Source organism: Schistocerca cancellata, chromosome 2 (assembly GCF_023864275.1).
Source record: "Schistocerca cancellata isolate TAMUIC-IGC-003103 chromosome 2, iqSchCanc2.1, whole genome shotgun sequence".
Lineage (NCBI taxonomy): Eukaryota > Metazoa > Arthropoda > Insecta > Orthoptera > Acrididae > Schistocerca > Schistocerca cancellata.
Genome location: NC_064627.1, coordinates 125,560,109 through 125,577,593, shown reverse-complemented (window position 1 = coordinate 125,577,593; position 17,485 = coordinate 125,560,109). Strand labels below are relative to the sequence as shown.

At 43.8% G+C, this 17,485-nt stretch overlaps 1 protein-coding gene across 1 annotated transcript; it reads right to left on the bottom strand.

Moving 5' to 3' along the window:
- Positions 1–2,173: 2,173 nt before the first annotated feature.
- LOC126151638 (trypsin-1-like) lies at positions 2,174–16,902 on the bottom strand. Its single transcript, XM_049915958.1, has 7 exons — positions 16,854–16,902; positions 13,888–13,986; positions 8,329–8,462; positions 6,652–6,743; positions 3,174–3,286; positions 2,714–2,928; positions 2,174–2,416 (listed from the first exon to the last, which is right to left on the bottom strand). The coding sequence occupies exons 1-7, from the start codon at positions 16,900–16,902 to the stop codon at positions 2,273–2,275; spliced, it is 846 nt and encodes a 281-aa protein (XP_049771915.1). The 3' UTR covers positions 2,174–2,272.
- Positions 16,903–17,485: the final 583 nt, after the last annotated feature.

Genomic DNA, 17,485 nt, shown 5'->3' with positions numbered 1-17,485 from the left:
ACATCCAGCATCTCTACGATCGTCTCCATGGGAGAATAGCAGCCTGCATTGCTGCGAAAGGTGGATATACACTGTACTAGTGCCGACATTGTGCATGCTCTGTTGCCTGTGTGTATGTGCCTGTGGTTCTGTCAGTGTGATCATGTGATGTATCTGACCCCAGGAATGTGTCAATAAAGTTTCCCCTTCCTGGGACAATGAATTCACGGTGTTCTTATTTCAATTTCCAGGAGTGTATGTCCCACACTGATTTCTGCGGTTATTTCAGGCAGCGTCACCCCCCTCTTAGCACTGACAACTGTACGAAAATACCGCAGCTCTCGGTCATTAAGTGAAAGTAGTCGCCACTTCGTTGTCCGTGGTGAGAGGTAATACCTGAAATTAGGTATTCTCGGCGCACTCTTGACACTGTGGACCTCGGAACTTTGAATTCCCTAACGATTATCTAAATTTAATGTCCCTTGCGTCTAGATCCAAGTACCACTCCAAGTTAAAATTCTATTAATTCCCGTCGTGTGGCTATTATCAAGTAGGAGACCTTCTCACGTGAATGACTCCAGTACAAACGACAGTTACGCCAGTGGACTGCTCTTTCACACCGTAAGCACGCGTTACTACCGCCTTCTGTATATGTGCAAATCATTATCCCATGACTTATGCCACCTCACTATATGTATAGGCTTACGGTCTGACAGGGGTTTGGTCTCTTTACTCCTCCTTCTTTGGCTAACTTGGAACTGGTTAGGAATACCTTCATAACCACCATGCTCGGCACTGGAGGTAGGACACAAGCACAGTCGCCTGCGTGAGTTATATCGGGCACTGCGGCAACTGAGCAGTTAAATCACAACGATAGCATTTTGGTTAACTCTAAAGCTTCATCCCCTTCGTAAAAACATGTCCAGTAAGAACACAGCTATTCCCATTAGATGCTCTTTCCACCAGAGAAGAGCTTAATGTTGATTGTAGTGCAATTAGTTTTACTCCTTTCGCGTTGCTGTATGCAAGTGTTGCCTTCACCTATATATCGCTGTTCGTTTGAACATGATAGCAACGGCGATACCAAGCCAAATCAGTACTCATACGAAATGCTTTACCTCCCCAGAGCACCTTCTGGCGAAATTTCGCTATAAGACCAAATAAATTGTGCACCCAACGAAGTTCGAAGTCTTTTCTTTCTTTTCTTCTTCTTCTTCTTCTTCTTTTTCTTTTTTTTAATAAAAAACACCCCATCACCGCTTTTGCCACCACAATAACATTGTATTCAATCTATCTTCACGTTAATTAGTAAGTTATTATTTGGTGTAGCATTTGCTAGCTGCCAGTTATGGCTGTTTAGAAATGTAGATATTCTCATGCTTGAGGATAGGTCGTTCATCGTAACTAAATTCTGTAATGTTGTTTAAGTCTTACTCTATATTTATGCTGTGATGTGTTTTCTGTTGTTAAGTGTTTCCAAATATGGAATGACTGGTTTTAGCCGGCCGGAGTGGCCGTGCGGTTCTAGGCGCTACAGTCTGGAGCCGAGCGACCGCTACGGTCGCACGTTCGAATCCTGCCTCGGGCATGGATGTGTGTGATGTCCTTAGGTTAGTTAGGTTTAATTTGTTCTAAGTTCTAGGCGACTGATGACCTCAGAAGTTAAGTCGCATAGTGCTCAGAGCCATTTGAACCATGTGACTGGATTTATCCTTCCGGCGAGAGTGGATATGCTGCTTATGCATTGTTTAAAAATTACTGTCCCTGCTATACCTCTAATAAAGAGTTAACAATAGTCTCTTGTATTCAAGTGAGGAAATGCCTGCTCCAAGATTTTGATAGTCATGATTGCAGCAGTTCTTGTATTCATCTTTTCTTTATATATATGCTAAACGGACACGGTTTTTTTTCCTCCTACGTTTATGCGGTTAGTGTTAGAGAAGGGGCACAACGAGAATAATTTTAACCTGTCTGTCTCAGATTCAACAAATACTATTAAAAATATCTAAGGATACGCATCATACTACCAAAGAAACTTCTATGTGGAAGTTTTTTTAAGTACGAGTTACGTCTTATGTTGTACAATCGTTAGGTATCTGTAGGAAATTTAAAAATGCAGCAAAAAATGAAGATCAGTTGAAGAATTGTAATTTTATTACAATTGTCTCAAGTTCCATGAGAGTTCCTACGCTGGTAAAGTACAGTTCAACTGAATTTCAGCTTGTGGGTGGTAGTTTATTGAAGGTACATGTCTCACAGCACGCAAGTCGGTTTACACACGCAAAGTGCCCGTTCAGAGATTTTGGTTGATGAAGTCTATGTGAGCAGACACTCGTGTGTAGACGGATGGAGCGCCTTGGTATCCACACGGGTCTATTCCCCAGGACACCACGCCGATCACCTCGTTGTCCTGCACCAGTGGACTGCCGGGGTCGCCCTGAGCACACAGAACCAAGAGGTGAAGAGTGCAGGTGAAAAATTTCAGTGTTTCTAGAAAAATTGAGCTCAGGAAATTTTATATATACAAACATCTGACATCATATAGCGTCAAGATTAAAATAATTCATGTGTTCTGAAGCGAATGCCAATATAGGCCTAACCACATTCTTGGTCATTAGAGAAATGCATAATGAAGGAAAGTAATCGTAGAATCGTTACACTGGCATTACAAAATTAGAATAAGAATAACGTACTGTGGACCAAATGAGAAGAAACACGGAAACTAGTTACTTACATCGCAGACGGAGATTTCATCATAGACAGGACCTGTACAGACCATGGTCTCTGTAAGCGGATTATCGGGCGGAAATTGTTCTCCGATATCCAGATTGTCTATGTCTGTTTTGCATTTTCTGTAGGAAACGATGCTGACATCGAGAGTCTGCAGAATATCAGGAGTGTCGTCGGTATACGTTTTGCCCCAGCCAGTAACGACCGCTTCAGATCCAGCTGCAAAAACACGGAAAAGTAAATCGTAACGTCTATAGCATACAGTCAGTAGTTCGTGTACCTAGATCATATTAGTGGGAGTCTTTACGTAAGTGAAATAACAACTGCGTACTTCATTACAAGCTCTTCTCTAAGGATAATCCTTCACTTTAACCTCCCAGCTACATACACATTACTGTTTTAAATATTCTAAACTAAGATCAGAACAGCATAGTTTCAAGAATAACGGTTATTATTTTACATACATTCAGGGATTGAATCGGCGCTGGGCAAGCCGATGATTTGGACGTAATCGTTCAGAGTCAGTGGGGACTCCAACTTGAAGACAGCGATGTCGTGTTCAGCTACCTCGGTACCGCTAAAAAAGAAAGAATTGTTTCCTGGTTACATCAATTTGTGAAGTGATTTCCTGGAACACTGCTTTATCAGTGTACGTGTTACAAACAAATATTTATGTTGAAACGAACATGTGAGATTGACAATCAGACCAATTGTGTGATTGGATTGAAGAGTTCCTAGATAACAGAACGCAGCATGTCATTCTCGATAGAGAGAAGTCTTCCGAAGTAAGAGTGATTTCAGGTGTGCCGCAGGGGAGTGTCGTAGGACCGTTGCCATTCACTATATACATAAATGACCTTGTGGATGACATCGGAAGTTCACTGAGGCTTTTTGTGGATGATGCTGTGGTATATCGAGAGGTTGTAACAATGGATAATTGTACTGAAATGCAGGAGGATCTGCAGCGAATTGACGCATGGTGCAGGGAATGGCAATTGAATCTCAATGTAGACGATTGTAATGTGCTGCGAATACATAGAAAGATAGTTCCCTTATCATTTAACTACAATATAGCAGGTCAGCAACTGGAAGCAGTTAATTCCATAAATTATCTGTGAGTATGCATTAAGAGCGATTTAAAATGGAATGATCATATAAAGTTGATCGTCGGTAAAGCAGATGCCAGACTGAGATTCATAGGAAGAATCCAAAGGAAATGCAATCCGAAAATAAAGGAAGTAGGTTACAGTACGCTTGTTCGCCCATTGCTTGAATACTCCTCAGCAGTGTGGGATCCGTACCAGATAGGGTTGATAGAAGAGGTAGAGAAGATCCAACGGAGAGCAGCGCGCTTCGTTACAGGATCATTTAGTAATCGCGAAAGCGTTACGGAGATGATAGATAAACTCCATTGAAAGTCTCTGCAGGAGAGACGCTCAGTAGCTTGGTACGGGCTTTTGTTGAAGTTTCGAGAACATACGTTCACCGAGGAGTCAAGCAGTATATTGCTCCCTCCTACGTATATCTCGCGAAGAGACCATGAGGATAAAATCAGAGAGATTAGAGCCCACACAGAGGCATACCGACAATCCTTCTTTCCACGAACAATACGAGACTGGAATAGAAAGGAGAACCGATAGAGGTACTCCAGGTACCCTTCGCCATACACCGTCAGGTGGCTTGCGGAGTATGGATGTAGATGTGGATGTATAAGTAGACAATATTGGCCCTCCTAATGTTGGTGTACAAGTAGTGACATTCATCACTTATGTTTTCAACACATGACGTATAATATCGCTACTCTAAGTGGAACAATATACACTGGTGTCCAAAATTAAAGAAACCAACGGAAATTTTGCTAGATTGAGTTTATTTTGCCACGAAAACAGTATAAAAAGGTGATAATAAAGTAGAAATAAAGTAAAAGATACAGAAGGTAAACAGCTGCTCCACGCATTTCCGTAGACAATAATGTTCTCCGTTTTTTCCAACTTAAAGGATTTGTACATACATTCCGCTAACTGGTTAAAATGCTCAGTATGGGGTGTGATCATCTCTGGCAGCAACACAAGTCCTTCGGTGAACGATGTAATCAATCTCATGAATCTCGTGTTGAAGCAATAACGCCCATTCTTCCCGCAGAGCTGCTCGCAAGTCTTGGGGAGTGGTTGATGGATGCTCACGTGAAGCAACCCGTCTCCGCAGTGAATTGCAACCGTGCTCTATGGGATTCAAATCGGAAGAGCGAGCAGGCCACGCCATGCAGGAAATATCTTCCGTTTGTAAGAAAACTTCAAGCACCCGTGCTCTGTGAGGTCGGGCATTATTGTCCATCAATACGAAGTCCAGGCCCACGGCACCTCACAACAACTGGATACGAGATCGAAAGATCTATATCTACATCTACATTTATACTCCGCAAGCCACCCAACGGTGTGTGGCGGAGGGCACTTTACGTGCCACTGTCATTACCTCCCTTTCCTGTTCGAGTCGTGTATGGTTCGCGGGAAGAACGACTGTCTGAAAGCCTCTGTGCGCGCTCTAATCTCTCTAATTTTACATTCGTGATCTCCTCGGGAGATATAAATAGGGGAAGCAATATATTCGATACCTCATCCAGAAACGCACCCTCTCGAAACCTGGCGAGCAAACTACACCGCGATGCAGAGCGCATCTCTTGCAGAGTCTGACACTTGAGTTTGTTAAACATCTCCGTAACGCTATCACGGTTACCAAATAACCCTGTGACGAAACGCGCCGCTCTTCTTTGGATCTTCTCTATCTCCTCCGTCAACCCGATCTGGTACGGATCCCACACTGATGAGCAATACTCAAGTATAGGTCGAACAATGAGCAATACTCAAGTATAGGTCGAACGATCTTGTCACGATACCTCACAGCAGCTAGACCTTGCCGATTCACCCGAACAGTTTCATGAAGAGCTGTTCGTATGGCCAAGATAATCCCCGCACACACTATTAGGAACCCTGCTAGATATCGGTGTTTTTCCACAAAGTCTGGGTCCTGAAATCGTGTTCCACGTTCCCTCCAGACGCGAATCCGTCGAGAATCACTCTCCAGACCAAATCAGGATTCACCTGTGAAAAGAACATTGGCCCATTGATCAACAGTCCAGGTGGCATGTTGACGACTCCAGTGTAGACGTTCTCTTCTGAGAAGACGCGTCAGAGGTACACTTACAGGAAGTCTCCGACGTTGAAGACCACTCTGCCGAAGGCTCCTCTACACCGTTTGGCTCAATAGAAGACGTCCAGTGGATCCTGCGAGGTCAGGTGCCAGTTGCTGAGCAGTACTGAGGTGGCACCGTTGTGCCCTTACAGTAAAATAACGGTCCTCTCTTTCTGACGCCGTATGCGATCGGCCCTGCACTGGTCTTTGGGGTTTAGTTTCCATCTCTACAGCATGTCGACAGAACCGAGAAACAATAGAACGATTGACATGAAGCCATCACACCACATCAGTTTGTGACACTCCTGCTTCCTTTCTTCCTATGGCTCTGTTCCTGTAGGCACCTTCTCAGGCATACGGAACTGACTGTGACTGTGTACGAGGCGATTGTGGGTGTGGGACTACCTGACAAATACTACCCCGTTTGATAGGTGCCGTGACGTCATCACTGGCGAAGTAGTCTGTTCACCGGAGTGTCCTCTGCTGTGCAGAACATGGTCGTACGAGTATCCGTTGATATGATTATATCGTGACTTACATGCAGGACGGGGAAATAGCGGTTTGTTGCTTTAATGTTGGACATGGGTGTATTTCCCTAGAGTGACCCTAAAATGATTAAGTGCCTAATAGAGGATTGATTTGTATGGACAAATGTATCAAAAGATAGTTTCACGATCAATCATTCATCGAATATGAAAATAACGAAATTTTGTCATTGACCTTTTAGAGACAGTTCCTATGTAGCGTACTCACCCAGGATAGTCAGGATGCACGATCTGCTCCGAGACTCGAATTTCCTGCTCGCTGCCTTCTTCAACACTCATGTCGAGTTCTCCGGCCACTGCCTGTGAACGAAATGTTACATGGACAACCAGGAAATAGTTTTATGTCACTTAGTGTAGACAGGCTACATATTAAATGGTTCAAATGGCTCTGAGCACTATGGGACTTAACATCTGAGGTCATCAGTCCCCTAGAACTTAGAACTACTTAAACCTAACTAACCTAAGGACGTCAAACACATCCGATGCCTGAGGCAGGATTCGAACCTGCGACCGTAGCGGTCGTGCGTTTCCAGACTTACGTGCCTAGAACTGCTCGGTCACACCGGCCGGCGCTGCATATTACTGAAGGATGTTTGGTAAGTGTACACTTAACCGCAGCACCATGTAGTCTGTGTGTCTCTTCCAACTGTTTCCTTTTATTGTTATTTAACTCTTCGTTTCAGTACTCTATCATCACTAAAATAGCCCACTGCCAACAGACAGAAACTAACATACAAGATAGAGTTGGTCGTTAGTGTAAAAAGTGGAACACGACTTAGCTTACAAATGGATAAAAAAAATTGTGGAACCGTTAGATACAGGGTGGTAATTATTGAAGTGCATGAAGAAACCGTAAATTAGTTACAAACTACTGCATGCACACACTTTATTCAACATGTTAACGTCGCTAGAGATATTGGGATTTAGGTTATGACATGTTCGATATGCCTGCCATCATTTTCGATGATGTGGCACAGTCGAATATCGATATTCTGCATGACCCTGAAGTGTCGAATCATCGATGCTGTCGCTGACTTCCTGAATGGATGTTTTCAGCTCAGCAATGGTTCTGGGGTTATTGCTGTCCACCTTGTCTTTAATATAGACCCACAAAAAGCACTCGTGTTTGTTCAGATCCGGAGAATATGGCGGCCAATCGAGGCCCATGCCAGTGGCCTCTGGGTACCCCAGAGACAAGATGCGGTCCCCAAAGTACTCCTCCAGGACGTTAAACACTCTCCCGCTCCGATGGCGTCGAGATCCGTCTTGCATGAACCACATCTTGTCGAAATCAGGGACACTTTCAATAATGGGGATGAAATCATCTTCCGAAACCTTCACGTACCGTTCGGTAGTCACTGTGTCGTCAAGGAATATAGCAACAATTATTCCGTGAAAGGACATTGCAAGGCACACAGTCACCCGTTGGGGACGAAAACACGTCTCTATCGTGAAATGCGGTTTTTCAGTCCCTCAAATGCGCAAATTTTGGTAATTGACGAACCCATCCAAATGAAAGTGGGCTTCGCCGCTAAACCAAATGCACATGTGCATACTAATCACCATCTTGCACCGCGGCCAAACGTGCAGTTTGAACGTCCTAACATAAACAATTCAGAAGTTAGGAGGATTTTATTTCATGTAGTTCGATTGTTGTCAACCTGTATTTACGCCCAAGTTAATGGAGAACGTGAAATTGCCCACAAGTGCTACCTTCTGTATAAAATCGTAAGTAGTATCGTATTTTCTCTGAATAATAAAATAATATTCCATAATTTCAGAACATGGTGTCCATTAGGTCTGTATAAAGCCTTAACACTAGTGAATTTCTGAGGAGAAAACATAATGCGGTTACAGCGTAACGTTCTGTTGTAGACATACTCACGATGTAGTATCCACTGTCAACAGCGCACTGTCCTGCGGTGAGAACGGCGGTCTCAGAGATGATGGAGCCGCCGCAGTTGTAGAACCGCGAACCCGACACAACAAGCTGCAGTGATACCATGTATGGATACTCACCTGCGAAAAAAAGATCCGCGTCACATGAGATGCAACACCTCTGCTTGAATGCGGAGGATGCGTTGGTCATTTATGTTGTCGCTGTAATTTGTTAAATAGGATGGCAAGAATTTGGAGTCGTTAGCTTGCTTGCTATGTCTTCGTGGGACATACTAAGGTAGGGTATCCAACCATTGCTCAACACAGCGTTCGCAGTGTATCTGTTCCTTCTGGGTGATTGGCACGAATACTTCAGACGCATTACCACACCACAAATTGTCCCACAGATGACACTCCGACGTTATAATACACCTAAAAATAACCTTGAAAGGAAAAAAAAACGACGCATTTATTAAACTGAACAACCAGTTACAAATAACAGCGATGTCACTGCTGTATGGAGTGATGTATTTTTATCTGCTGGAAATCTTATTCTCGACACCAAATTTTTCTCTCAATGAGATTAACACGGTCGTTTGACTGATTGTAAGTGCAGACAATTACTCATAATTTTAGTTACAAGAAGAATAACCCTATATTTGATACTCTCATTCGAACTCACTACCACGTGCATTCAAGTTCTAAGGCCTCCGATTTTTTTCTAATTAACTACTCACCCGAAACCGATTAAACTGGCGTTACTTCTCGACGTAATCGCCCTGCAACGTACACATTTTTCACAACGCTGACGCTATGATTCCATGGCAGCGGCGAAGGCTTCTTTAGGAGTCTGTTTTGACCACTGGAAAATCGCTGAGGCAATAGCAGCACGGCTGGTGAATGTGCGGCCACGGAGAGTGTCTTTCATTTTTGGAAAAAGCCAAAAGTTACTAGGAGCCAGGTCAGGTGAGTAGGGAGCATGAGTAATCACTTCAAAGTTGTTATCATGAGGAAACTGTTGCGTAACGTTAGCTCGATGTGCCGGTGCGTTGTCTTGGTGAAACAGCACACGCGCAGCCCTTCCCGGACGTTTTTGTTACAGTGCAGGAAGGAATTTGTTCTTCAAAACATTTTCGAAGGATGCACCTGTTACCGTAGTGCCCTTTGGAACGCAATGGGTAAGGATTACGCCCTCGCTGTCCCAGAACATGGACATCATCATTTTTTCAGCACTGGCGGTTACCCGAAATTTTTTTGGTGGCGGTGAATCTGTGTGCTTCCATTGAGCTCACTGGCGCTTTGTTTCTGGATTGAAAAATGGCATCCACGTCTCATCCATTCTCACAACCGAAGAAAAGAAAGTCCCATTCATGCGTCAACATTACTTGGCAACATGCCACACGGGCAGCCATGTGGTCGTCCGTCAGCATTCGTGGCACCCACCTGGATGACACTTTTCGCATTTTCAGGTCGTCATGCAGGATTGTGTGCACAGAACCCACAGAAATGCCAACTCTGGAGGCGATCTGTTCAACAGTCATTCGGCGATCCCCCAAAACAATTCTCTCCACTTTCTCGATCATGTTGTCAGACCGGCTTGTGCGAGCCCGAGGTTGTTTCGGTTTGTTGTCACACGATGTTCTGCCTTCATTAAACTGTCGCACCCACGAACGCACTTTCGACACATCCATAACTCCATCACCACATGTCTCCTTCAACTGTCGATGAATTTCAATTGGTTTCACACCATGCAAATTCAGAAAACGAATGATTACACGCTGTTCAAGTAAGGAAAACGTCGCAATTTTAAGTATTTAAAACAGTTCTCATTCTCGCCGCTGGCGGTAAAATTCCATCTGCCGTATGGTGCTGCCATCTATGGGAGGTAATGACAATGAACGCGGCCTCATTTTAAAACAATGCTCATGTTTCTATCTCTTTCCAGTCCGGAGAAAAAAATCGGAGGCCTTAGAACTTGAATGCACCTCGTATACCGTGGCTTCCAGTAATGATGTGATAATGTGATGGTCACTTGATACATCAGAATTTAAGGCAGTAGAATGGTAGATGCAGCACCACAGCTATTCTGAAGTGGCAAATTGTTGGTAAGTGTAACCTTCACTCAGTGGAGAAACTTGCGTCTGCATTCGAAGGAGAAGTAGTGATGGGGAGAATTGCTAACATTGAAAACACACATCTAGCGTGGTGTACCGCCTTCTAGCCACAGAACGGAAATGACATCTTTTGAATAAATCTCCTCCCGATAGGCATCATCTATATTCAAGGGGTGAACCCCTACAATCGCCTCCGCAGCTGATTTTTCAGCGTTTATGGCTAACACGCGGAAGACCCGATTTCGGTTTCCGGTACTGCCAAGGCTTCTTCCGTGTTCAGAGGACTGTTACGGCATATGCCATGACTTACGATACTGAGGAGCTATCTGAATGTGAGGTGTCATCTCCAAGGACTGGTAAGTCGTCAACACGGCAGGGGGAGCGGTATGTCGACCACATGTCCTTCCCTATCGCAGCCTCGTGCCGTAGAATGGCATAAGATTACACGGGTGCCGGTCGACATCCCTTGGGGTCTTCAAGATCTGAACGAAGAGCTCGTATACTTTATTTACGTTGATTTGTTGAACTTTATGGCAGTGGGGCAACTTTCTTTGTTTGGGTGTTTTCTTTAATCGAATGTCTTTCCACACTTGGTGTCTAAGACTAGATAGTGTAAATGTATTCAGTTGCATCTTTGTAAGTTTATCTTTATTGCTCTTTCGACTGTGAGGAAACTTACGCCACTGCTAAATACATCACTACAATTACTTATAACTTGTTGTTCAAAAATTCTTATTCACTGACGCATTTCGGCCACAGCCCATAATCAGACTTTTCTTTTGTCATCAGTCTACTCACTGGTTTGATGCCGCTCGCTACGAATTCATCTTCTGTGGCAAGGTCTTTGTCTCAGAGTAGCAGTTGCAACCTACGTCATCAAGTATTTGCTGGATGTATTCCAATCTCTGTCTTCCTCTGCAGTTTCTGCCCTCAGTATCTTCCTCTAGTACCATGGAGTTCATTACCTGATGTCTTAACACTTGTCTAATCATCCTGTCCCTCCTCCTTGTCGGTGTTTTCCACATATTCTTCCCTCTCCGATTTTGCGGAGGACCTCGTCATTCGTTACCTTATCAGTCCACCTAATTTTCAACATTCGTCTGTAGTACCACATCACAAAAGCTTCGATTCTCTTCTGTTCCAGTTTTCCCACGGTCCATGTTTCACTACCATACAGAGCTGTACTCCAGACGTAAATTATCAGAAATTAATTCCTCAATACATTCACATAACTAATGAGGAAGTATTGGATAGGATTGTGGAGAAGAGAAGTTTGTGGTACAAGTTGACTAGAAGAAGGGATCAGTTGGTAGGACATGTTCTGAGGCATCAAGGGATCACCAGTTTAGTATTGGAGGGCAGCATGGAGAGTAAAAATCATAGAGGGAGACCAAGAGATGAATACACTAAGCAGATTCAGAAGGATGTAGGTTGCAGTAGGTACTGGGAGATGAAGAAGCTTGCACAGGGATAGAGTAGCATGGAGAGCTGCATCAGACCAGTCTCAGGACTGAAGACCACAACAACAACAACAAAAATTCCTCAAATTAAGACCTGTGTCTTGGACTAGAATGCCCTTTCTGCCAGTGCTAGACTGCTTCTTATGTCTTCCTTGCTCCGTCTGTCATTGGTAATTTAGCTCTCTAGGTAGCATCATCTACTTCATGACCATCAATCCACATGCTAAGTTTCTCGCTGTTCTCATTTCTGATACTTCTCGTTACTTTCGTCTTTCTTCAATTTAGTCTCAATCCATATTCTCTACTCATTCCATTCAGGAAATCATGTAAATTTCCTTCGCTTTCACTCAGGATAGCAATGTCTTGAGCGAATCGTATCATTTATATACTTTCACCTTGAATTTTAATTCCATTCCTGAACCTTTCATTTATTTACATCATTGGTTATTCGATGTACATATTCAACAGTAGGGGCGACAGACTACATCCCTGTCTTACACCCTTTTTAATTCGAGCACTTCGTTCTTGGTCGTCCGTTCTTATTATGCCTCTTGACTCTGGTTCATATTGTATACTACCCATCCCCCCTGCAATTTACCCATATTTTTCTCAGAATTTCTAACATCTTGTTCAATTTTACATTGCCAAACACTTCTTACAGGTCGATAAATCGTATAAATCTGTCTTGATTTTTCTTTAGCCTTCCTTTCACTATCAACCGCAACGTCAGAATTGCCTCTCTCATACACTTAGCTTTCGGAAATCCAAATTTACCATCAGAATATAGGAAAACTGAGTATAGAGTAACATGTATCACTCGTCAGAATCAGAAATCAGTTCTGTTGTGCACGAAACACATCAGTAAGTAAGAACTTGCGAACAGCACGTGAGCAGTTATTCTAGCAATCCATTCACCAGTGGCGTTAATCACAAGTTAACGCTACCGTCGACGGCCTGCTGCTCGACTCCATTCGCACATTGTGTCTTCAGACTGTACCACAGAATCCCACGATAGAGATCATGAGCTTGTCCGGTCAGTGCGTAAACAACAACAACAACAACAACAACAACAATGACATATGTATATTAGGTACTACCCACGGTGACGCTCTTAACAGAGCTCTTAACAGAACTCCCTGTTCTGCGCTCATAGGCAGCACACCGCGCCTGGTACACGCGTCGCTCGGGGACCACAGCACAGCTACGATACCTGAAGATGGGCTTATAACAGTCCGAAACCGGTCATTTGAAAGTAAAGTAATTTACAACTGAAGCGGTATTTTCAACCTCTGCTGTAACTTACGCAGAGTGTTCGTTTACCTTCTCCACGACAACTCAAGGCCTCACATAAGTCTGTGCACTCGAGAGCAGCTCAAAAATCTTCACTGGTCTGTTCTTCCTCATCTATCCTACAGCCCGGACCGCGCACCTTCCGACTTCCATCTGTTTTGTCCAATGAAGGAGGGACTCCACGGGAAGCAGTAAGTAGATGATGAAGTTTATACTGCAGCAAGACTTTGGCTCCAGCGACGACCGGTAAAGTGGTACCAACGGGCATGCAGGCTCTGTGCCGTAAGGGCCTCTCATTAAAAGGAGATTGTGTTGCAAAATAGGAGTTTCTAGACAAGAGTGGGGAATAATATGGTGTAATCGAATTCTGAATAAAACCAATCTGCTTTCAGAAAAAAAAGTGTATTGCATTACTTGCTGAATAACCCTCGTACAATTTAACAGCCCAAGTATGACGCATGTGTGTGACTTAGATTCCGTCACTAGATACCGACCAGTGATTTGCAGTTAGTTTATGGTGGCCATCAGATGACATTCTACTGACAAAATCGAATCGGAAACTCCGGTTTTTTACTATGTTCCTGATCGAAGTTACGTAGTGGGAGACGCTGTCCTGTATAACGTGCCTCCTGCGCTTCACTTGACGGGTACAACAACGCTTCGTTGTCGCTGGGGGGAGTGCCTAAGGAGATGGAAGCTCACCACTTTTGGCGTCGTATCCCCCGACGATGCGTCCACTGGAGACAGCGAAGCGCCGGCTGGGTCCAGTGTGAGGCAGACGACGCACTGGCAGTGTCCCACCTGCAGATAAAGCATCCATCGCTTAGCGAACTCTTCACACTCTGAATCAACGACCAAACGCAATCTACGTCGTGTTTACAGTAACTTAAAAATAAACTGGACGGAAATCAGAGCAGGAATCTTAATGGGAAGCGTTCTTGCAACTTAAACGTTTAAGTAAGTTTCAGCAATCGACACAACAGTTATGTCTGCCGGTCATTCCTCGCCACTCCACCCAACGTCCCCTGGCGATCTATCACAGTGGATGAGATAAGCATCGTACGGAGACGCGTTAGAACGCAAAGGATGAATACGATGGAAAAAATCAGTGAAGGGTGATCCTGTAGGTTGCTAAAACTGAATAACTTTTCAACTCCTATGATCGATAAAATCATCGTCTCATACAATTACCTGTTTCGGTAATTCTCTGTTTCCATCTTCGGAAAAGATGGGACTAAAAATGGTATGATACAGCAACTAAGTCAACAGCATACATAATCAGATCCTATATCTTCAATACATGGAATAACAACTTACCTAGGTTTACATCATTACACAGTCCTCTCCTTTTTACAGTAAGTGATGCTAAACCATGAATGTCCCTGTTGGTATCGTGAATTACATTAGAAGCTGACAAGTCAGTTTTACAATAACAGCTATAGCCACACAGTTTTTGCACCAATTACAACTGCTCTCATTCATTACTACTTTACAACTGACAGATCCTAGCGTAAACACTCTTAGTGACATAAGAACATCATATGACGTAGTGGTGGTACAAATCTATATTATCATCTCACATTAGATTAACGTACGGACCTACTATTCCATATAACTACATATGCCTAAATTATTCTCATGACATAAAAGCCAAGACAGTATTCAACAGTTCAAAGAAACAGTCTGTAAAATCACGTGCAACATTCATAAAACATAATGTATATTTAGAACTTTTTATATCACTTTAGCAAATGATTATTGGTTGTCATATTATTTGTGATCTTGCTTAGAGAAACTGGTAAAGAATTTTTAAGAATTCTTAAAACAATTTAAGAAAAGAATTCGGAAATTATATAGTAAAATCTGTCCACAGACTATGTTTTATAAATGTAGCACATCCTTCCCAAGGCAGTTTTTTTAACTGTAGAACACTGACTTGGCTTATACACTGATGTCACAAAAGTTATGGGATACCTCCTAATTCCACGTCGGGCCTCCTTTTTACCAGGCATAGTACAGCAATTAGACATGGCGTATACGCCGTGGCCAAATCATCCGCTCAAACTGTCCAGAATGTTCTTCAAACCAGTCGCTAACAATTTTGGTCCGGTGACATGGAGCTTAAAAATTCCATCGTTGTTCAGTAACGGGAACCCTTGAATGCAAATGATCTCCACGTAGCCGAACACAGCCGTTCCCAGTCAATGATCGTGTCATTTTCACCGGAGGACGCTGTCCATTCCATGTAAACACAGCTCACACCATTAAAAACGGGATGCTTAACTGAATCGGTAGCTTTGCAGGCCACACCATTATGGAGCCAACACCAGTTCCACATTGCACTGTTGACAACCTGGACCCACGGCTTCGCGGGGTCTGCGCCACACTCGAACCGTACCATCGGCTCTTACCAACTGAAATCGGGATTCATATGTCGACGAGGATCCAACCGATATGTTTACACCGAGCGGGGTGGCGCAGTGGGTAGACACTGGACTCGCATTCGGGAGGACGACGGTTCAATCCTGGGTCCGGCCATCCTGATTTAGGTTTTCCGTGATTTCCCTAAATCACTCCAGGCAAATGCTGGGATGGTTCCTCTAAAAGGGCACGGCCGACTTCCTTCCCCATCCTTCCCTAATCCGATGAGACCGATGACCACGCTGTCTGGTCTCCTTCCCCAAACAACCAACCAACCGATATGTTTACGAGGTGCCGCAGGTGGTGTCGTGCTGTTAGCAAAAGCATTCATGTCTGTCATCTGCCGCTATAAACCATTGACGCCAGATTTCACCGCACAGTCCTAACGGATACGTTCCCCGTGCGACAGACGTCGATTTCTGCGATCATTTCACGCAGCGCACTGCAACTCAACGCAAACGCCGCTGTCTCGGTCGTTAAGTGAAGACCGTCGTTACACAGCGTTGTACGTGTTGAGAGGTAATGCCTGAAATGCATGTTCTCGGCACGCTCTAGGGACTGTGTATCTCGGAATACTGAAGTCCGTGATGATTCCCGAAGTGAGATGTTCCATGTGACTCGCTCCAATTGCCATTCTGCGTTCAGAGTCCTTTACTTCCCATCGTGCGCGCGTCATCACGTAGGAAACTTTTTCACGTGCATCACTTGAGTACAAATGACACATTCGGGAGGACGACGGTTCAATCCCACGTCCGGCCATCTTGATTTAGGTTTCCGTGATTTCCCTGAATCGCTCCAGGCAAATGCCGGGATGGTTCCTTTGAAAGGGCACGTCCGACTTCCTTCCCGGTCCTTCCCTAATGCAATGAGACCGATGACGTAGCTGTTTGGTCTCTTCCCCCAAAACAACCCAACCCAACAAATGACAGTTCCGCCAATGCACTGTTCTTTTATACCTTGTGTATGACACTATCACAATCTGTATACATGCATATCACTATCCCACGACTTTCGTCGCTTCAGTGTATGTACGCGATGAAACAAATCAGTGCCTGATGATCTTGCAGGGTACTGTTAGAGACCTGCTCGAAGACCTCACTGCAGAAACACTGTACGCAAGATGATTCTTTCAACACTTTAGACCTGATTTACTGTCCGTTTCAACTTGTCGTAAAAGCTGAGCTTAGCTTCCGCCCCACTGACCTTTTAATCACATTACTGTGTACTGCTCAGCTGCAAGTACTCACCCAACACAAAGGCAACGAATGCCAAGACGAGGAGCGTCTGTCTCAGCATCTTGAAGAGTACTGGTCAGGACAGCTTGGATGGTCTATCTGCACGCCTGAATCCATGGCTGGTGACCTTGTATTATACTGGCGGACATGATGATTAGCTGATATGATTAGCATCTAAGCTTATCTCTGGTAGTTCATCAGCATCGTAGCAATTAACTGTAATGAGAAAAGTAATGGTTTCGCGATGTCGTGTGATAGCTACTTGTCTTCCATGGTGTTAATGACAAGTGGGTTGAAATTTAGCACGCGATAATGTTTCCGAGGCAGCAAAGAATCAGATATTTCACTTCTGCATCGTGCAAGAATGTGAATGTTCTTTTCGGTTCTCCAATCATTTAACGCTTTTTTGTTGAAACACTATTTTTCAGAGCATCAAGCACTCTATAGCTTCGACAGACTGATCGATTCATTAGTTTATTCTTAAATGAAACTTAATTACATTTAGGGTACCTTAGAGAGCGCTTTTATTACTCATATTTTAAATACTTATTTTAAACATTTTAACTTAGGAAAAAAAGAATTGACATTTTTTTTCAAAGAGCTGCCATTTTTAGAGATATTTTCCAAAGCACCATCGTGATAGC